The 21839-nt window shown below is 37.2% G+C and overlaps 3 protein-coding genes across 5 annotated transcripts; all 3 read left to right on the forward strand.

Annotated features, from left to right (window-relative positions):
• Nucleotides 1-967: 967 nt before the first annotated feature.
• tomm22 (translocase of outer mitochondrial membrane 22 homolog (yeast)) lies at nucleotides 968-4160 on the forward strand. Its single transcript, XM_079845700.1, has 4 exons — nucleotides 968-1228; nucleotides 1762-1880; nucleotides 1990-2107; nucleotides 3329-4160. Exons 1-4 carry the CDS (start codon nucleotides 1136-1138, stop codon nucleotides 3401-3403), a joined length of 405 nt encoding a protein of 134 aa, XP_079701826.1. The 5' UTR covers nucleotides 968-1135; the 3' UTR covers nucleotides 3404-4160.
• Nucleotides 4161-5581: 1421 nt separating this feature from the next.
• dmc1 (DNA meiotic recombinase 1) lies at nucleotides 5582-11471 on the forward strand. Of its 2 annotated transcripts, XM_079845895.1 has the most exons (15): nucleotides 5582-5785; nucleotides 6506-6608; nucleotides 6882-6939; nucleotides 7122-7166; nucleotides 7243-7389; nucleotides 7496-7578; nucleotides 7820-7872; nucleotides 7980-8021; nucleotides 8113-8185; nucleotides 8283-8374; nucleotides 8505-8578; nucleotides 10245-10359; nucleotides 10532-10592; nucleotides 10663-10779; nucleotides 11168-11471. In XM_079845895.1, the coding sequence occupies exons 3-15, from the start codon at nucleotides 6883-6885 to the stop codon at nucleotides 11235-11237; spliced, it is 1029 nt and encodes a 342-aa protein (XP_079702021.1). In that variant the 5' UTR covers nucleotides 5582-5785; nucleotides 6506-6608; nucleotide 6882; the 3' UTR covers nucleotides 11238-11471. The 2 variants fall into 2 exon arrangements, with proteins under 2 accessions (XP_079702021.1, XP_079702020.1); XM_079845894.1 differs by lacking the exon at nucleotides 5582-5785 and having other exon boundaries at nucleotides 6342-6608.
• Nucleotides 11472-11572: 101 nt separating this feature from the next.
• Nucleotides 11573-21838, forward strand: gspt1 (G1 to S phase transition 1). 2 transcript variants are annotated; one of them, XM_079845788.1, is made up of 14 exons: nucleotides 11573-11989; nucleotides 13726-13767; nucleotides 15556-15792; nucleotides 16600-16633; nucleotides 16744-16821; nucleotides 17196-17376; nucleotides 17688-17842; nucleotides 17921-18061; nucleotides 18158-18251; nucleotides 19367-19447; nucleotides 19570-19743; nucleotides 19834-19923; nucleotides 20065-20233; nucleotides 20354-21838. In XM_079845788.1, exons 1-14 carry the CDS (start codon nucleotides 11824-11826, stop codon nucleotides 20404-20406), a joined length of 1695 nt encoding a protein of 564 aa, XP_079701914.1. In that variant the 5' UTR covers nucleotides 11573-11823; the 3' UTR covers nucleotides 20407-21838. The 2 variants fall into 2 exon arrangements, 1 of the variants encoding a protein (XP_079701914.1); XR_013818646.1 differs by having other exon boundaries at nucleotides 11609-11989; nucleotides 19871-19923; nucleotides 20354-21211.
• The last annotated feature ends 1 nt before the right edge of the window (nucleotide 21839 follows it).

The following is a 21839-nucleotide window of genomic DNA, read 5'->3' on the forward strand; positions in this document are numbered from 1 at the left end:
CATTTAATCCCATCGACATTTAGGTTTATGTGTGTAAAGTTCTAAAAAAAGAGTTGATGTGTTTTAAAATGAAAGTGCAAACTGTCAACATCTAACAAGGTGTGCACATCCGTTTATTTCCACTGAATCAAATGTATCATCTATAAAAATGTATCTAAGTATAATCAATCTCTTAGTAAATGTCAGTCTCTTTCATTTTAAATTAGTACATGCTAAACTTTTTTTAAGCTTGTGTTGTAGCCTATCATTTTAACAATCCCTGTAAATGTTTGAATTTAAATGTTGAAAACTTTAATTGAAAGATTAAAGAAAATTAATACAGCCGCCCATTTTTTATACATAGGCCTATTTTAAGGTGTGTAAGCTATTAAGGTAGGCCTAATACTTCTCGTTATATAATTACAATACAACACAACATTTATGTGATCATATTTGTTCAGCAACAGACCCTTATTTTTTGAAAAAGTAACTAGGCTAAGTGATTCACATTGTAATTACAAATTATTATTAAATTAAAAACGAATCAATATAAAAGTTATTACTTTAATACTTAAAAGTAATACATTATTTTCCCCACAAAATTGTCTGTTACTAAAAAAAAGCTGCATGTTTATATACTGTTTATTTTTGTTTTCCATTGATTACAATTGTGACCATGAATGAAACGCATGCTTTCGCTAATATAACCGCCTTTGGAAAAGGCATGTGGTTTTTCATGTAAAGCAAACAAACAAAGAAATAATCTGTCGATTCGAAACTCCCATAGTAGACATATTTCTCTTTTTTTTGGTGAAGTGACGTATAAAGTGCGTATTGGGATCCTCTTCCACTTCATATTAATAAAACCAGGGGGAATTATGTCAGTGAGCGCAATCTTCCACTATTTCATCGTCCACTACTACGCAATCATGAGCTGCAGTAAGACCTCCCCGCCGACAGGCGTCCTAATATGGCGTTGTGCTTCCTTACAAGGAACCGGGGAAGTACATCCGTCTCACATGTAACCCAAGTGACCTCAGGTTTCAATGCGTGCTGCCTGGATCTAAATCATTGTGAAGCTGTGAAACACTATTGTGGTCTTTTCACAATTATAATTTAAAGCTTATAGTTGAATTTGACTTGCGTCATATTTTAAATGGCTACCATCCAGGAGCTCTCTCCAGACTCTGGCCGTGTGGAGACACGACCGCCCGAAGACGAGATCGAGGGTGATGATGAAGATGAAGAGGTACTGGATTGCTTCTACAATTTTGCTTGATCTTAAGGAAATTCCATGTATTATTGGAAAATGTGAAGAAACAGACCAAAGCTTGTTTGGTGCTGGCATAGCCAATATTAGCTATTTAGCCGGCCAAACCTAACATTTGTTCTGCACAAGTGTCATCTCAAGATAATTTATATATAAATAAATTGTATAATCAAATACAGTGATTATTAAAAAAATTATGCACGCGCATAATTCATTGTATTTTTTTCTTAAGATAATTCTCTCTCTCTCTCTCTCTCTCTCTCTCTCTCTCTCTCTCTCTCTCTCTCTCTCTCTCTCTCTCTCTCTCTCTCTCTCTCTCTCTCTCTCTCTCTCTCTCTCTCTCTCTCTCTCTCTCTCTCTCTCTCTCTCTCTCCCTCTCCCCCTCCCTTTTAACATCAATGTTAACATTTCACATACACAAATTATTTATCATATTGTCTCATGGCTGGTGATGCATTTTAGAGACTTAATTTTCTGATGTGATGCTCCAGCTTGTATTTCTTCTCTCCTAGCTGGATGAAACACTGTTGGAGAGGTTGTGGGGTCTCACGGAGATGTTTCCAGAATCACTGCGATCAGCTGCTGAAGTATCTGCACAGTGTTCGCTATCTGTAGCCAAAAAATGTTACAGGTGGGGTGCTGGCATTTGACCTAAAATTTAAACCATACTGGTGCTTCAATTCTACAAATTATGATCTCTTAGGCTTCACGTTTTAGCATCATATTGTTCTTTCTTGTAGTTTCTCCCGCTCCGCTCTATGGGTCGGTACCACTTCCTTTATGATTCTGGTTCTGCCGGTTGTCTTTGAGACTGAGAGGTTACAGCTGGAGCAACAACAATTACAACAGCAGAGACAGGTAATTTGCACCAAAGTCCTGCATATGAACACCTTGTGATATCATACCCACCTAACTAGGAGTGAGTATTTTAATATCATAGTAATGGTATAGTTATTTTTGCTCAAAAGTCATCAAAATGTATTTTATATTTTAATAATCATTCGTTGTAACTTCACAAAGCAAAATATTAATACAAATCAAAGAGTGTTATGGAATCAGTGCAAAAACAGTGTCACATTATGTAACACTTGTATTTTAAAAAACACAAACAAACTCACAACCGTAATATAATTGTGATATAATAAATTGTTCTGACTAAATTTTGATGGGATCTCTCATTTAAAGCTACAGAATGCAACAGTCGTGTTCTGGAGATCCCATTTGTTTTCTCCATAGGGTAATGGATTTTTCTATAACTTATAAATTATCTGGATGTCCCCTAATAACAAGCAAACTGCGCCAAAAGAGCCATCCTCTCCCTTAAAGCACAGTGAATAACGTAAAAGTCAGTCTCCCTACACTCTCAGGTCACATCCACACGAAGCCAGAGCTTTTCCTATGCAATCTTTTTTTTCCCCTCGTCTGAAGAAATATCTGCGTACACACGAAACCAAAACGATGTATTATACATGCCAGACCAGTATGTGGCGCTGTAATTCTGCCACAGAAATGCCTTAAAAACGGAGAAGAAGGGTTGTGGCATGAAGGGGTACGCCAACGCTCGGAAGTGAGGCAAAATCTCACAATAAATAATACATTTGCTACTTACCATATTGTGTTTTATTAACGCCCACACCTACCCCAACCCTAAACCTACCCTTACAATAATGCAAATACAGCAATTTAATGATGCAATATTGATATCTAGTCTTTACCGTGCGGGACGTGGTGTGATAACCTGACCGTTTCACAAAATATACGAACTATTGTAAAATAATGTGACACAAAAAGCAGCAACTGTAACAACTGAACTTTACACTTACACATCCCTCAAAACAGTTTCTTTCCACCTCTCGACAGTTTGGGACACGTTCTACTGCATTTTTGCATTATTTTATGTTTCTTTGTCACTCCCACTTGAAAGCAGTAAAGCAGTCCTCACTTCTCTTACAATTTGAAATGTCTTTTGTAAAAAAGCAAGCCTGTTTATTTTAATGAATGTGTTTTACATTGAATTTTCTTTTTGAAATTAAAATATGAATGAATTTCTCCTTTTTGTCCCTTTTCTGCTTTTAATAGATTTTGTTGGGTCCAAATGCTGGCATGTCTGGAGGAATGCCTGGAATGATGCCTCCTGCTCCTGGAAAGCTGTGATGATGTATATGATGTATATAAATGTAACATCCATGAGTTGTAGAAGAAGAAGATGGGGAAAGAGAGAGGGAGCAAGAGCTGGAGAAAAGAACATGCTGTGGTTGGTCAACATCAAGAAGTCATTACCCTATACAGATTCTGTACAATGGAGATCTGGATGACTTTTTATGAACTTCCCTCTCTCTCTGCCTTTCTCACAAAAACATTCTGCATAGACTGACGTCCAAGCTCTGACCTTTTACTTTTTTTTTATTATAGCTATCTAATACCATTTCTTTCAGAGAGATTCTATAGCATCTGTTGGGAATATTTTGACTGTGTTGTAGGTGCATTATATTTCTAAGAGAGTGTTTACGGTGCAATGTTGGCCATTGTAATGCCCGATCAACACTGAAGTTGTAGAGAATCTATAACAGCATTTAAAAGATCTGTAATATTTATGAGGGCACAAAGCCAATGTTGATTGTAAAATGTTCTCCGTCTACAAATGACAGTTGTTTCTTGTTTTTGATTCAGAAATGTTAAAACCTTTAGAGGTGGTTCTCTACCAACAGTGTCTTTTAAAGGTAGAACTAATATCATGTAACGCTTCTGCAAGTGTTATTCCACCAAAAAAAGCCATACAGTGTGCAGAATGATTAATGAAATAATGTTTCAAAACATAGTACTTTCAATAGTGAATAATACTGTTTGCTCCACATGATGGGAATAAAAGCAAGTCCTCCTCTGACCCTCTTTTGTGTGTACCTTACATTGCAGAAGGACTAAACTGCGTTTTTTCATATGTTCATATTTTAGCTTCAGGTGAAGTGCGCCTCACTAATTCATGCAAAATAAGTCACATATTTCAGTTGGACACTCCAGTGATGATTTGATCAAAATAACACATATTACCTCAACCTAAAATTAATAATAATTTAACAAGGGCTTAAATCTTCCCACAAATCAAACCCGTTCACAAAATTTCATCATAAAGACTATTGCTGAATTCGGAACCGCATACTACTATTTCTGCCATAGAAAGATAACAAACGTAGTACGAGTAGTATGCGTTTTTAAAAAAAATAAATGTTTTTTTTATTTAATACAAAATTATATAAACAACAAAGGCAAATATACATTTTACAATAGTAGATAAGAGATTACAGGCTCAAACACAGTATAACTAATAAATTATTTAGAAAGGACAAAGAAAATAAATAAATAGAGTTTTGAGATCATAATTTACATGAATTTAAATAGAAGCCAGAAAAAAATAAATAAAATTAAGGGCAGAATCACAATAAATCAAATGATGCCAAAAGATAAAGCAGTTTCATAGCACTCTGACCTCTCATCTTATTAAGGGCTTTGAAAAAACATTTTAAGTCATTTTTAAATATAATAAGTAGTGGGGGGGATTTGAAGAATCTACATTTGTGGATGAAATATTTTGCTAATATTACAATGTTATTTAGCAAAAAAGAGTTAACGCAGGAGTTTTTGGGTACTCAAGTAGTATGCAGCTCCCGTTGTCCAGTTTCCATAGGTGGAAATGACGCCACAACAAGGAATGACGTCAATTTAAAAGTCCTAGGGTGCGACTCAATCAGCTCCCTAGTTCAGTAGTCAGGGCACTGATCAGGGATCAGCCCATTGACTTATGTCCTGATCAGTGCCCTGACTACTGAACCAGGAGCTGATTGAGTCGCATGCCTAGTTTGTAACAGGTTCGTAAAAAAGATTTCTTGGGGAAAAGTCATATTTGTGTTAGATTTTCATGTTTTGAGATGATTGAATGGATTGGATACACATGAATTTGAACGTAGCAAAAATAAGCATTATAAAATAAAGGCATGGTAAAACGTTCACAACATTTTAAAAAGTAAATTTAATAAAAATCTGCGACGAGCGTGCGTGGTATGTCATCACGATCATAACATTTTTTTTTGTTTACATTACAGGTCGGTTTTAGGTCAAATAGAAAAAACAGAACCATTTATATAAGTGTTTTTTGTAGTTAAAAAATCACAACCATTAAAAACTAAAACTTTAATGTGCGTGTGACATTCATGAAGTGAGCGCGCGCTGATTCTGAAGTGTCACTCAGACTCAGGAGCGCGAAACCACTGACGTGGGCAGATCCTGTCAGCTTTCTCTGAGGAATTGAGAATGAGGAGATACGTCATGGTCGTGGGCGGAGTCTGGCCCGTACACCATTCCGGGATCCGACGCTATCGGTTGCCAGGGGTAACATTGTAAGAGCGAAACAGAGATCAGAGCAGGAAAGACGGCTCGAGGAATTATCATCGCGGCGTTTAAGCGGAGAAATTACGAGAAAACTTGAAATGGAGAAGAAGAGGTCTCGTACAGGGAGAAACGTACTACCAGCGCCAAGCTGAGGTATTTAGAGAAGCTGATATCAAAAACGTTGACCCATACGAGCTGCCACGGCAGAACTCTTTACCACCTTGCACTGAAATGTTTCTATAAATATATTTCCTGTGCATTCTGAATAATAAATATATCTCCCCACTATCCTGCAGCAGTCCAGTGCTCGTCATCCTTAGCAGTGTTTTTCTCTTACTGATCATATTTTGTACCTGTTGAGTTTATATTTTTAAATTAATTTAACTAAAAATTTAAATGATCGTTTGTGTGCGCTGGTGCTTTTATTCCAGCCTTCTTGAGTAGAATGAATGCTCGGTACGTGCCTTAAATGGATGTAATGTTAACCATGTTAAATATTGAATTAATCTTAAACAGTGATGCACAGTAGAGGAAAATGACAGTCAACTAGGCCTAACGTTACCTTGAATATTAATTAAGCGTTTTGGGCATAAACATGTTTATAGCATACAGTAAAATGACCGACAATGAAAAATGACAGAATAGTGATCAACATGTTTAATACAAATAAATAAAGGTTCGTATTGATCAAGTGTCTCACACTTCAGCATCGCGCTCACTAGTTAAGACCATGACTGACACCCTGTGGTGAAATAATGGCGTACGTTTACCAGCCGCTGCTTTCTCAGATCGGCTTGGGTGGATTAAAACTTAATGTTCAGTTGAGTTTGGAAAACTATGTACATAGTAATCATCAGAATATCTCTTCTCCAGTCTCTGTCCGAATTCATTACCTGGCGGGCAGACCCCCAAAATGGCGGAAGGGGGGCGGGGCGCTGTGTCGTGACAACATCTCCTCATTCTCAATAAACGTGAGGTAAAATGAAATTAACATTCGTTTATTTTTGTATAAAAAAAACAAATATTTTACACCCTTACGACGATAGACACGACACTAACTTTTCATATGACAGATACAGCGAGATATAAGTTCTTTTTGAAACAGACAGCTAACAGTTAACAGGTACGTTAGCTGATTAAAGTAAAAACACTTTTAAAAAAGGATCTAGATAATTACCTACTGACTTGGATAACTGGTAGACGAAGCCGATGTATTTACGTGTAATCTTTCTTTTTTCCTCATTTATAGTATGAAAGGTTTGGAAGAACAAGCTTTGGAGGATGAGTCGGGGTATCAAGAAGATGAGGTGATTCACATTCATTTCTATGAGCCAGCCAATACAATTCAAGTCGTGTTAGTGAGGTCTTGTGTTTATATTTCTTGTTTCAAAAAAGAATTTAATGAAACCATAAAACTTTTAAACACCCATTTGTCTTTTTACTAGTTTGTTTATGTAACATGAATTAATTTCCTGTTAACCCCCCTTAGGAATCCTTTTTCCAAGACATTGAGCTCTTACAGAAGCATGGCATTGTAAGTTAACTAATGTTATTAAAAGATTTGATAATGTCACCATGGCAGTGACTGATTCATATCCTTCTCTCTTAAGAACATGGCTGACATTAAGAAACTGAAGTCTGTAGGGATTTGTACTGTGAAAGGCATCCAGATGACCACACGCCGTACTCTCTGTAATGTAAAGGGACTGTCTGAGGCTAAAGTGGACAAAATAAAGGAAGCTGTTGGAAAGTTGATGGTAATTTGATGCAACTTCCAGTAATTTGTTAGCATAATACATATTTTTAAATTGTGTAGAATTAATCTTATAGAAAATGTGTAAAATGTAGTCTTCTTTCATGTAGACATGTGGATTTCAGACAGCATCTGAGTACATCATAAGAAGGAAGCAAGTTTTCCACGTCACAACTGGCAGTTTGGAGTTTGAGTAAGAAATGTTTATAGCTTTAAAATACTGTGCCCCACAGATGACATGGAGAAAAAAAACTAGATATCGTGGCCTTGTTTGTGGCCACAAATTAATAAGTTGTGGGAACAAATTCTTATTTGTGGCTACAATATCAATGTCATAAAAACAGGCTCCGTACTAAAACAGGCCTGTTTTTATCTGATAAAAGTCTTACATTATTTTACACATTAAAGGAGAAATGCTTTATTCATTTTTTTAGCAAACTCCTTGGAGGAGGTGTGGAGAGTATGGCCATCACTGAGGCTTTTGGTGGTAGGGTGGTGTTATGATTATTAACCAAAATTAAATGCCTTTCCCATACATCAGTTCTACCAAAATAACATGTTTTTGTCTTTGTGAATCCATTCCCATGCTTTCAGAATTCAGAACGGGAAAGACTCAACTTGCCCACACACTGTGTGGTAAGAACAATAAAGTATTTTGTAAATTATATATTCAATTTAATTATAATTTTAGACCGTTAATGTCACTCTTACTCTCTTTTCCCCTAAGTAACCGCTCAGCTTCCTGGTGAATATGGGTATTCAGGAGGAAAGGTCATCTTTATTGATTCTGAAAACACCTTGTATCATTTCTGCATTTGCTTTCTTTAAGTCAGTTGATTTTTCTAAACCTGTTCAATATAGAGAATCCCTTTTCTCCTTAATAATTGTGAACACCAGTCGGCCTGAGAGGCTGAAAGACATAGCTGACAGATTCAATGTGGATCATGAAGCTGTACTGGATAATGTGCTATATGCACGTGCATATACGAGTAAGAACTTCCCTCTGTTTTTAAGCTGACATTTTTTACTTAAAGTTTTGAAAGGTCGTTCTGCTTTGGAGTTTAACAGGCCCGTAATGAGGTGTAAAAGTGTGTTTTTCCCCATCTTTTTCATTCATAGGTGAGCATCAGATGGAATTATTAGATTTTGTTGCAGCCAAGTTTCATGAGGAAGGAGGTGTTTTTAAGCTTCTGGTAAGTTTGAGAGATAGAAGATAGACACTTAAAGGGTTAGTTCACCCAAAAATGAAAATCCTGTCATTAATCACTCACTCTCATGTCGTTCCAAACCCGTAAGACCTTCGTTCACTTTCGGAACACAAATTAAGGTATTTTGATGAAATCCAAGAGCTCTCTGACCTATCCATAGGCAGCAACGTCATTGCAACTTTCAAGATCTAGAAAGGTAGTGAAGACATCATTAAAATAGTCCATTTGACTACAGTGGTCCAAGTTCTACAGAACGCCGGCATACCATTGGCCGATGCTGTTCATGTGCGCCTTTCTGCCGTAGAAATCAGAAGCGCTACACTGTATATACTACGTCAACAGCGTAGGAGAATGACACAGACGAGAAGAATTGTTGGCTAAAGTTGTTATTTTTATTATTTATTTGTGCACAAAAAGTATTCTCATTACTTCATAAAATGAAGGTTGAACCACTGGAGTCACATAGCCTGACGTCGTCATACTCAGATTCTAGTCAGAATTTGAGTCTTAAGGCCCTGTCCCAAATGGCACACTTCATGTGCACTTTCGATCTTGTGGACTTACAATGGCCGCTGCGTGCGAGTGTCCATTAAGTCCACGAGACCGCAGGGTGTCCCAGTTGTCACTTTAGGTCTCAGAAGGGTGCTCACGAGCGCCCCCTTTGAGGTCGATATGCGCCCTCGATGCGCACATCTGCCGAGCCCGCACTGGTGCGAGCTACGCAGCGGACTTCTTCCCGGCAGTCAAAGCGGCATTACATCGTGAAAGTGCGGACTCAGAGGAAGACCGTGAGTTGTTAGGGTGCCATTTGGGACAGGGCCTAACACTGCTCCATTGGGCTGTGATTATAGGGGTGTGTTTCAACCGAACCAGGAAAGAAAATGCCTCTGCATTTAATTGGATAGACCTACAACCAATCAGAGCAACGGAGTAAGCGATGTATGTTGAGCGACGCATAGTTGTCAACAGAACTCAACTGCACGCACGCTGGAAGAAGTAGAAGAAGATGAGTGTAAACGATCTTTGCCGGTGTTGTAAAAATAATTTAAGTATACACGGAGTACTTACCAACACGATCATCATTTTTGAGATAAATAGCAAAGGTGAATGCATATACAAACAAGTTCTCCTTTTAGTATTAGAACGAATTCAACCCAAGCGCTCTTTGGTGATGTGGAGGCTTACGTTACTGCTGATCATCTGTCCATCATCGTATAAAGCCCGCCCTGACAATTTGATTGGTCCGAACAGCTCTGGTTCGAGCATAGTTGCTCCACAACGGATCAAGTCCAGACCGAACTTCCCGACCTCAAATGTTGTAGGCGGGGATAAGTTCGCCTGGCATCCAGGCTAGGAGTCACATGGACTATTTTAATGATGTCTTTACTATCTTTCTGGACCTTGAAAGTTGCAATGACGTTGCTGCCTATGGGTGGTTCAGAAAGCTCTCGGATTTCATTAAAAAATATCTTTATGTTCCGAAGGTGAACGAAGGTCTTACAGGTTTGGAACAACATGAGGGCGAGTTTTCATTAAGTGAGAGGATTTTTATTTTTGGGTGAACTAACCCTTTAATCCTATCATTGTAAACGTTCTGAGCTTTACATTTTTAGGAAGTGATTTTACTTGATCAACAATTACATTTTCACAGATAATAGACTCAATCATGGCTCTGTTCCGGGTGGACTTCTCTGGAAGAGGCGAGCTGGCTGAGAGACAGCAGAAGCTTGCGCAAATGCTCTCCAGACTGCAGAAGATCTCTGAAGGTCTGTAAAAATCATCTTCTGTTATATATTAATGGGAATAAAGACACTACTATTATAACGGACCTGACAACTTGATAGTAGTCTTATCTTCAGTGAAGTAAACTCATTATTTTAACTTGTGAACTTCATTTTTCTGACTTCATCAATAATATCAATCATTTGTGGGATATAGAGTACAACGTGGCAGTGTTTGTTACCAACCAGATGACTGCAGATCCTGGAGCTGGAATGACGTAAGTAGGAACACAAAACAAATAGGAAAGGGAATGTTGGGGAATTTTAAACTGATTATTATGATCTTAGATTTCAAGCAGATCCCAAAAAGCCCATTGGAGGACACATACTGGCGCATGCCTCCACCACACGCATCAGCTTGAGGAAAGGACGTGCTGAATTGAGAATTGCCAAAATATTTGATAGGTAATTTCAAGATTTTCTCGGTAGCGCTTTACAATAAGGTTCCATTACTTAATGTCAGTTAACTAACAATGAGCATTACATTATATAGTTACAATATTTATTCATCTTTCTTAATAAAAAACATACAACTGTTCATTGTTAGTTGATGTTAGCTCATGTCCATTAAAAATATTAACAGATACAACTTTTGATTTTAATAATGTATTAGTAAATGATAAAATTATCATAACCAAGATGTTTCTTAATTAACTAAGATAAAGAGAACACATACAATGCACAAGTTATGCATACATTTACGTCGTTATGTAAATCTATGTATAGATTTAGACAGTTATAGTATATGATTATCATTTGATTTAAATGCAACAGAAACACTTCTTTTCTACAGCCCAGACATGCCAGAAAGCGAGGCTACTTTTGCCATCACGGCTGGAGGAATAGCAGATGCCAAAGACTAAAAATCTACAGAGAGCATGTCACATAAATGTATCAATTTTGTTCTAGTTGGAATCTGTTCAAGTTAAAACATAAACCTGTTGTACCTATTTATTTACATGTTTATCTATCTGTTTATATGTTGTATTTATATTTTGTTTATATATTACACATCTGTTTGTATATTTTTTTTATAGTTTATTTATACAATGAACATAAAAACAGTTGAATAAAAACTACTGCAGATTGGTTCCATTTATACTGTTAACATATTCCCATTTTTTGAATGCTGTACTTCTAGATTTACTTGAGATGTATGATGGTCTTAATTTGAAAAGCTGTGGATGTGGCTATCATCACACACAGTCTCTGCTTTCACAGTCCACGTTTCTGCACTGCGCGCATGCAAGATTCAGGATCAGCTAACTACTAGCTACACGTCCATGGTGTCGCATGAAGAAGACAAGGCACCCCATGAACCATTTCAGCACAGTTACGAGTTCCCCAATCCATCAGTTGACCTGGAATAGATACTGAAAACACAGCAGACTGCCTTGTGGGTTATACCGCAACCCGCTAGAAACGTCAGCTATTCTAGGTAAAGCCATTATGGACTCGAGAGACATAGCTCCTGATTCATGGGAACAGGAGGACGATGTTGAGGCCACGGCTGATTCCGAACTTGAGTCCGCCTTCACCGGGCTCAACGTTAACGCTCCGGAATTCGTACCATCCTTTCTTTCTCGGGGTCCAGAGGAAAACGCTACGCCTGATGGTAAACTAACAGCGTTAATAAACTGACTGACAGCATTGATGCAGTCTAACGTTAACCATAAAAGGGATTTTAGCTGGAAATGTTTCCAACGGGCTAGCCGAACAGATGCCAGGGGTTATTTGAGCGCTATATTTACCATAGTCGCGTAAAGATATTTTCATTGTACATAGTCTGGTCGGGTGTACATTACCACTTTATAATCTGTTGATTTAGGCCACTTTAATACAAATTTGTGATCTGTCATGAACTAATGCCCGGCTAGACTTGTGTGGCCAGTTTGGCAGCCGACTTCACACCAGGATATCATTCATTCATGACGTACATAGCACACGAAATGAACTAGCACTCATCTTAAAAGTTTATGTTTATTAAAATGTTTACACGTAAATAAACGAACAACACTAATGGCAGATATTATTAAAATTATTGAGGAGATGAACTTATCGCTATTGTAGCTGTATTACTACACAGGAGCGGGTCGCCCCCTCATGGGTGCTGCGGTGTTTATCACATGACCAGCTCTGTCGTACATTTGAGTTATAGTAAATACTAATAGACAGATGACCTGCTGATAATATTTGACACCCGTCTGTTTCGGGTTATTTAGTTTGTGTAAATTACAAGGGGGCATGTCCACATCTACTTTGAGAAAATATTACAGTCAAAATGTACTGTTTGTTGTCACCTGTACATTGAAATTATATTCAATTTATGTCACAACAGTGAGCTAAACAATCTAATTAAGCTGTCTATGGATAACATAAACTATTCTTAAAGATGGCATGGAACATTGCATTTCCTCTGAGGCAATGGAGGCAGTTCCTCCTCAAAAACATTGGATGAGAAAATAATCCATGTAACAAACATAAAACAATGCAATTATAACAAAATGCGGCATTAAAAAGTGTATAAATCACATGTTTTTCTAAAGTAACACTGTTCAACAGCGGCAACAGCAGGTAAAGTAACAGTGGGAGGCCGCGTCTCTCTTGCCTCCCTTGAGTTTTCATTGAGTTTTAACAGACCCCCTAAAGCGCGGTGGGTTTGGTGGGGGGTAATTGAGAATGAATGGGGTAAAGTCTCGTGAGAGGAGGCAATGCCTCTATCGTGCTGTGATTGGTTATGATTGGAAATTAACAAAATAATGGCGTTAATGGGGAGTCTAATTAAAAAAAGTAAGTGAACAACTCACCCACTTAGATGGATCACCGCTTTAAGTTATGACAAAATCAAACTTGAAATGGCATGACAACATGACTGTGGGTTTTTTTGTTGTTGTGAGCAATCAACTTGGAGAAATTAAAGATATATCTTTGTGCATGTCAGTGTTTAAAGAGCTTTGACTGCTGATTCAAAAGTAAGGACTTTGCCTCCTCAAGAGAATCAGTACTGAACAACAACAACAAAAAATGTGGAGAGACTTCATTTTGTCCATTGGGAATTTGCTATTGCTGCAATCTCATGTGAGTGACAGCTTGTCCCGCCCTCACACCAGTAAACACGTGATCAGAGAAAAGATGTTACAAGATGGAAGGAAGGTTATTTTGATTAAAGAATAGGAGGGCACAGGATTTTTTTAAATGATGCACACAGATTAATCATTTATAATAAATACTGCAATATTCCATAAAAAAATCTGATTTGTCCATTTTGATTTCATGGTGACTCTTAAACTGACAGATTTATAACTGTCTAATTGAATGTTTTCCAGTGATAACCCTCATATCTCTCCACAGGCACTGATGCAGTGGCAAGCATGGAGATCTCAGAACCAGTAGGTATGTTCATGGTTTTGGATAGCTGTCTATATCAAGCTAGACTCTGCTTTTCTGCTTGGGTTTTGTGTTCTCATATAGTGTTGCACTTCAACTAATGCTGCTTCATCAGCCATACAGAGGGCAACTTGGGCTTGTTACATCAGCACTCATGTGCTCAAATTACAGGCCTTATTTATCCCTTTACTTACACCTACAACCGCAACCAGTGACCCAGAGAAGCAGATGACAATGTTTCCAATATTTCTTGCATTGTATGTGTTCAATGACCTGTTTAGTAGAACTGGCAAAACAACAAATGCATTTTTATTTTGTTACTCATTGTAGCTTGTTGCTTAGCTTGATTTTGTGTATTGTAGTTTGTGTCCCTTGTATAATTCTTTTTTTTTTTTGGCTTAAAGTGGTTCTCAGCAATTTTTCGACCACTTTGTTGCATTTAAATTAGGATTTTGTTGATATACCTACATTTAAATAATTTTAAGATTTATTGGGGCCCTCCTGGAAGTTTTTCGAGGCCCCCTAGTGGCCACTGTCCGCTGCTTGAGAAACACTGGCCTAAAGGAATAGTTTCCTAAAAATGAAAATTAATTTACTTCTGTTCCATACACTGTAAAAAAAAATCAGGTCCCCAATTGAAAATTTTCTAGTGAGTGATCACATCTAAAATTTTCAGTTGGCCAAATTTAATTTCTTGAATTTTAATTGAATTAAATTGCATCAATTCACAGAAATTCAATTTGGCCAACTAAAATATTTAGATGTGATCGCTCACTAGAAACTGTTCAATTGGAGACCTGAATTTTTTTTACAGTGTACTCATGACTGACTTTATTCTTCGGAACCCAAAAGGAGACACTTTGTGCTGTTCGCTCTTTTGCAAAGGCACTGTACATGTGTCATACATAGTCATTAAAGTAGTCCATACAACTTTATCAATTTATGGTTTGTTACATTTAAAATGTGTTTAATCGTGAATTAAATGAACAATTTTAGATGTATCTCTTTATTTGTCAATTTGAAAAGTGCTTTATTTATTTACATTTGTATTTTGAAATGAAGACATTGGTTAATGATTTCTTCTTTTTTTGGCAAATAGATACTTTACCCAAAAATAGAAATTCTGGCATAATTTACTTACCCTGACGTCGTTCCAAACCTGTATGCATTTCTTATTTTCTTTTTTTTTTTTGCCACAATAGAAGATATTTTGAAAAATATTGGAACAACATTGGAACTGGTTGACTTCCATTGTATGGACAAAAAAACAAGGATCTTCTTTTATGTTTCACAGAAGAAAGAAAGTTATACAGATTGGGAACAGCATGAGGGTGTGTAAATGATGACAGAATTTACATTTTTTAGATTAACTATGCCTTTAGGTTACACTCTAAGCAGAAAAGGGTTTTTGTGTTTTGTGAAAAGTCATATTTTTCATTTTACAGTGAAAAATCCCTTACTAGCCTTTTCTAGGCTCTTATGTTCGCTTGTGTCCTCTGTTGTTTTTAGAATACAACGCATTTACATTTCTTGAAAATGATTAAACAATCATTTCTCAAGATGTAGCTAAAAGATTGTTTTACTAAACAGCTGAGCTGACGCAACTGAAATGACAGTGTCTGAAATGACAGACTTATGATTGAAGGGCCAGGTTAGATACTGTATCATTTTAACAAGCATTTTTGTTGGCTTGTTTCTATATTTTCCAGGAACGTGTAATTTTGTTTTATTAAGTTTTAACATTGAATCCTATGCCCACTAAATGCAAACATGTTCCTGTGACTGTCCCCACAGCTACAGTGGAGAACGGAGAGACAGATGCCAGCGCAGTGGAGAATTGGGAGCAGAAGGGGGAGCTGGATGAGGAGGAACCAGGAGATGCAGCCCCGGCTGACACTGGCTGCTGTGGGGATGAGGAACAGGATGAAATGATGGAGGAGGATGAAGAGATGCCGACCCCCAAGCTGCCTCCTCCTCTACCAGATGCCCCTAAGAAAGAACATGTGAATGTTGTGTTCATTGGACATGTGGGTATGTTAACATGTTTTTTTAAATATACAGTTACAGATACAATGCATGTCAGAATTATCTTGTTGATGTATCATTGTTTTATATGTGTGTGTGTATATATACAGCTCTGAAAAAAATCAAGAGACCAAATTAGCTAAATTAGCAGTTTCTCAGGATTTATTATTTATATAACTACTGACAATATTTCTTCCAAATTTCAAATGAAAATATTCTTTTTTTTAGAGCATTCATTTGCAGAAAATGACAACTGGTCAAAATAACAAATAAAGATGCCATGTTTTCAGACCTTGAATAATACAAAGAAAGCAAGTTTATATTAATTTTTAAACAACACAATACTAATGTTTAAACTTAGGAAGAGTTCAGAAATCAATATTTGGTGGAATAACCTTGATTTCCAATCACAGCTTTCATGCATCTTGGCATGCTATATTCTGTGTATCAGAACCAGCATTAATTTCTTGAGCAATTTGAGCTACAGTAGCTCGTCTGTTTGATCGGACCACACGGGCCAGCCTTCGCTCCCCACGTGCATAAATGAGCCTTGGCCGCCCATGAACCTTTCGCCGGTTCACCGTTTGTCCACTGCAGACCAGGAACACCCCACAAGAGCCCATTTTTCCTGCTTCTAACACATCGACTTTGAGACCAAAATGTTCACCTGCTGCCTAATATATCCCACCCCTTAACAGGTGCCGTGATGAAGAGATAATCAGTGTTATTCACTTCAACTGTCACCTGCCTGATCGGTGTATACATACATATATTTGTTTGTTTGTCTGCCTGATTGATTTTTCTTTTGTACAGATGCAGGCAAGTCTACAATTGGTGGACAGATTATGTGAGTGAACCATGATTCTTTATAACAAAGTCTTGACTGGTTTATAAGCTTCAGTTATATATTATGATATACAATGTGACAAAATGCATATTTAATTGTTTTCCTTTAAGGTATCTAACTGGTATGGTGGACAAAAGAACGCTGGAGAAATATGAACGGGAGGCAAAAGAAAAGAACAGAGAGACTTGGTAAACAGACTGTGTTATGTATGCCTTTCTTTCCATGGCTTTTCATGGAAATGAGGCATAACAGAGTTTTGTGGAAATTGTGACATTTTTTAAGGATCTTCAGGAAGTTAAACATAAGTTTTGTAACATAAATGTTTTGAGTGTTTTTTTTTTCTTCTCTTTTTAATCGTACTGACCCCAACTGGTACTGTAGTGTGAAAAAACATGGAGTTTTGTTAAAAAGCTTTTTCTAAGATAAGAAACCCTAATGGCATAGTCAACTTTAGAAATCTATGTGAGCTTTTCAAATATTCATGCCTTTTTGAGTGAAATATCTGTTCTCATGATGCAATCTGGGTTGAAATGACATCTCATTCATCTGTTTATCCTCACAGGTATCTTTCCTGGGCTCTAGACACAAACCAAGAGGAAAGAGACAAGGGGAAAACAGTAGAAGTTGGAAGAGCCTACTTTGAGACTGAGAAAAAGCACTTTACTATTCTTGATGCCCCAGGCCATAAAAGCTTTGTACCCAACATGATTGGGGGGGCATCCCAAGCTGACTTGGCTGTGCTGGTGAGTTCATCTTGAAATGCCTCTTTTATTTGCCTCACAGCAGAGTGGATTGTTGCTTATAGCTCTGTAGCCAAAGACATTAAAAGTCATTGTAATTGGAATGTACCATATTTCACAATAGTGCTGTTTTTACTATATTTTTGATCAAATAAATACAGCCATGGTGAGAATAAGAGACTAATTACAAAAACAAAAAACGACCCTAAACTGTTGAATGGTAGTGTACATATAAATTAAAATAAATAAATTAAATAATAGGTCTTGCCTTAATTTCGTCTTGATTTATTGACACTTGTTTTCCCTTTCTGCAGGTCATCTCTGCCAGAAAGGGTGAGTTTGAGACCGGTTTTGAAAAGGGGGGTCAGACAAGGGAGCATGCCATGCTGGCCAAAACAGCGGGAGTCAAACATCTGATTGTCCTCATCAACAAAATGGACGATCCCACTGTGAACTGGAGTTTGGATAGGTGAATTAAATAGAGTTTGGCTTCTATCATTTTTACCCTAGTCCTTCTTTGACCAATTAATACACATTTAACCTACAGATATGAGGAATGTAAAGAGAAGTTAGTGCCATTTCTGAAGAAAGTGGGCTTTAATCCAAAGAAAGACATTCACTTCATGCCCTGCTCCGGAATGACAGGAGCCAACCTGAAAGAAACTTCTGAGTTGTGCCCCTGGTACACGTAAGTTTAACATGACATTTTTCAGGCTACCGTGAACATATAAAGGTGAAATCCGAGTGACATTTGGCAGTTTACTTCAACTCTGAACTTTTATAGGGGAATGGCATTCATTCCACATCTGGACAGCCTGCCAAACTTCACCAGACCAACTGATGGCCCCATCAGATTGGCTATTGTGGATAAATACAAGGTAAGTGAAAGATGGAATTGATATCTTAACATTTGATGTCAAGTTTAATGCATATGCAGCATGCTCCTCAAAACCGCATCTGTTGTTCCTAAATTTAATATTCCGAGTGTCTATCTATCTGCCCCAAATACTGCTATTGCCTCAGTTTCTGCTGATGATTCCCAATTATTTTAAGGGAGTGTTTTGGCAGGAAAGCATCTAGTATAATGGAACGAGGAAATTGTTTTCTCAGCTGTTCTCTTGCCAGTGAGACAAAATGTGTGCGGTATTATGAAACCAATAAACTAAACTAGGTCCTGTGTTCAGCACATGTAATGAGAAGTTCAAGTTAATTAAAAGCCTTGCTTAGTTTCCTCGCTAGAGCAATTTCCATCCGATTGAAGTGTCAGTAATTGGATAGAAAACCTTTTCAAATATGCTTGACAAGTGAATTTAGGCATCACAACATTATAATGTAACTGTTACAATATTATAAAATAGTGTTATCAAATTATTTGTGTTTTTAAGACGGGGGCTCGGTTACAAACATTTTTCCCAATATCTTCCTTTGTGTTCAGCAGAAGAAATAAATTCATACAGGTTTGGAGCAACTTGAGGGTTAGAAATTCAGTAAATGATGACAGAATTTTCATTTTTGGGTGAACTATCCCCTTAAACACGTGCTTTAAATGCTCAAGCTCAGCAGGATGGATTCTGATTGGCTGTCAAATTTTTTATCGTTCCATCAACTGGTTAAATTGTTCTGAAAGTGATTCCAATTAAATTGTTTCTCTATATCGTTATCCTTATAGCTGTGATGTGAACTCTGCTTTTCTTTAATATTGAGGATTATATTTAGAACTATATTGTTATCTTTATAGCTATCATCCTTGGTGTGAATAGGCCTTAACACTTTTAAATGCTACTTGAGAATTCAGGCATCACAGCATTATAATGTTATTGTTATAATGTTATAATATAGTGTTATTAAATTATATAAAAAATCTTAACTTCAAGTGAGTGTTAAATGACGCCAAATGTAAAAATGGAGGAAATAATTAGGCACGAATAATTATTCAATAATACATTTAAAAAAATGATCAGCCCATAATGTTACTTTATAATCTCTTGTGCAGGACATGGGCACCGTGGTGCTTGGAAAACTGGAGTCTGGAAATATTGGGAAAGCACAACAACTTATTATGATGCCAAATAGGGTAAGACTGTTCAAAACAACAAAATGTCCAAATACAGTGTGTTGTTATCGCAACCATTATTTACCCATTATGTTGAATGATCACAGTCAATGTCTGAAACACTGTTTGTTCTTATTTCCCAGCACACGGTGGAGGTGTTGAGTCTTCTCTCTGATGATGTGGAGACGGAGTACGCCGGGCCTGGTGAAAACCTGAAGCTCCGGCTCAAAGGCATTGAGGAGGAAGAGATACTCCCAGGTTTTATCCTATGCAATGCTGAGAACCTCTGTCACTCAGGGCGCACCTTTGATGCCCAGGTAATGATTCCAGCACTGACGGTAAAGATTATGAAAACTATCTCACGTTTTGGAAGATCTAATAGCTTTTTTCTTTGTTCTTGTTCACAGATTGTCATTATTGAACACAAATCCATTATATGTCCAGGTTACAATGCAGTACTACACATCCATACGTGCATAGAAGAAGTGCAGATAACAGTAAGTTGTTTTGTGTGCACTTGTAAAATATTCAGAAGTAAAGGCGTAAAACATTCATTCAAATCTCAACGATAGTGAGAACCATGATTTGGTAGCCTAAAATATTAAACTGTCATGTTCCTCAAAAACCTCCTCAAATAGGCGCTAATCTGTCTGGTGGACAAGAAGACAGGAGAAAAGAGCAAGACTCGCCCACGCTTCGTCAAACAAGACCAAGTATGCATCGCCCGTCTTAGGGCTGCAGGAACTATCTGCTTAGAGACTTTTAAAGACTTCCCTCAGATGGGACGTTTCACCTTGAGAGATGAGGGTAAGATATGAAGAAAATATACCATGACAATTCAAACATGCATTGTCATATCATAAATAAATTAAAGATATAATATTCCCTAAATACTAAAATGAAGGTGCTATTTGTTATGTTTTTTAGGTAAGACAATCGCAATTGGCAAGGTGCTGAAGTTGGTACCTGAGAAGGACTAAATGTAGATAGAAGGACTTCCGTGGTGCACTCTGGGATTGAGGAGGATGCAGTGATGTGTGCCTGCCAGATGTCCTCCAAACTGCTCCATCTTCCCACTGTGGATCAGTCTAAGAAAATTACTTTGGAAAAAGGACATTATCAAAGTGACAGTTTCAATTTTAGGAAGAACATTAATATAGAAAGACAAGCTCAGTGTGACAGCTTTCTCATATTGAGAGCTCAGCTATGCCACTCATGTAGCCACTCAATTTTTAAAGCCAGTTTCTCTCTACTCTCTATCACATATTCAATCTTAAAATGGATGCAATTTTCTTTTAAAGCATTGGCTTTTAATTTTATTTGGTGTCATCTCTTTGAGAGGTCAATGCCGTTCAAAAAGAACATTCAGATCATTTCCCCCCACACGAGAATGCAGGGTCTCTGATTGCATATCACTTCATAACAACCTCATCTGGACAGTTAGAGACGGCTGACTGTTTCATTATGGCATGAAAGGGCTCCATACAGGGTCAGAGCTTGCCAGTACCCTTGCTTTTTACCTGGAAAGCCCTGCAAAGAGTCGTAATTGTCAAGATCAGGTCATACAAGAGAGGCCTTGGTCCTTCAAATAAAATGACACTTAGGTAGTGATGTAATCATGCACAAGATGAGCAGATGAATTTGTTTACTGTGATGAACCACAAATACACCCATGTGGTTAAAAAAAGAACTTGTCACATCAGCTGGTGTAAATTCTGTACACTCCTGTTGGGGATGTAAACATAAAACTTCCAAAAAAATAAAACACTAAAATGACTTTAAATGAAAATGGATCTCTGCTCTTAGTTTTTGATTGTATATTTGTTTATATTGTGTTCAATATCCTGGAACTTGCATTGCAGTTTACAAATTCGGCATTATTCTGCTAATGCGCTATGGTCAATAGTTTAATTTATACGGCTAAGGAATCTGGAATGCCAAATGGGCACGATAATGCAGACAATAATGTGCCACTGTTTCATTAATACCGGTATTTTATAGCTTACACCTAATTTTAGACCATTTTAAAATGGATATATTTGTAAATTTATAAACGTCCACAAGAAAGGGAGAATGTGGGGAATCTTTACGTTTTCTTATAATCGTTTTAAATGATATACAATCATTTTACATTTATGCTATTATTATTATAATAAATACGTTATAAATATTCTATAAACATTTTACCTAACCAAATTGAAAAGCTTCCCATACCCACATGTGGTCTAAATACACAATTTAGGCGTCATTTTACAGGAAACCCTGTGAAGTTATAAACAACACTGCTAAGAGTATGTTGTCTGAGCTGTAATAAGGCGCTTTTTGATTTTATGGTTATAAATTCACTTTTGCATATGGCTCTGCCCACTACCATACATTTGTCAAAATAAAAGTCTTTGTGACGTTTACCGGA

The sequence above is a fragment of the Gobio gobio genome (genome assembly GCF_949357685.1).
Source record: "Gobio gobio genome assembly, chromosome: 20".
Classification (NCBI taxonomy): Eukaryota; Metazoa; Chordata; class Actinopteri; order Cypriniformes; family Gobionidae; genus Gobio; species Gobio gobio.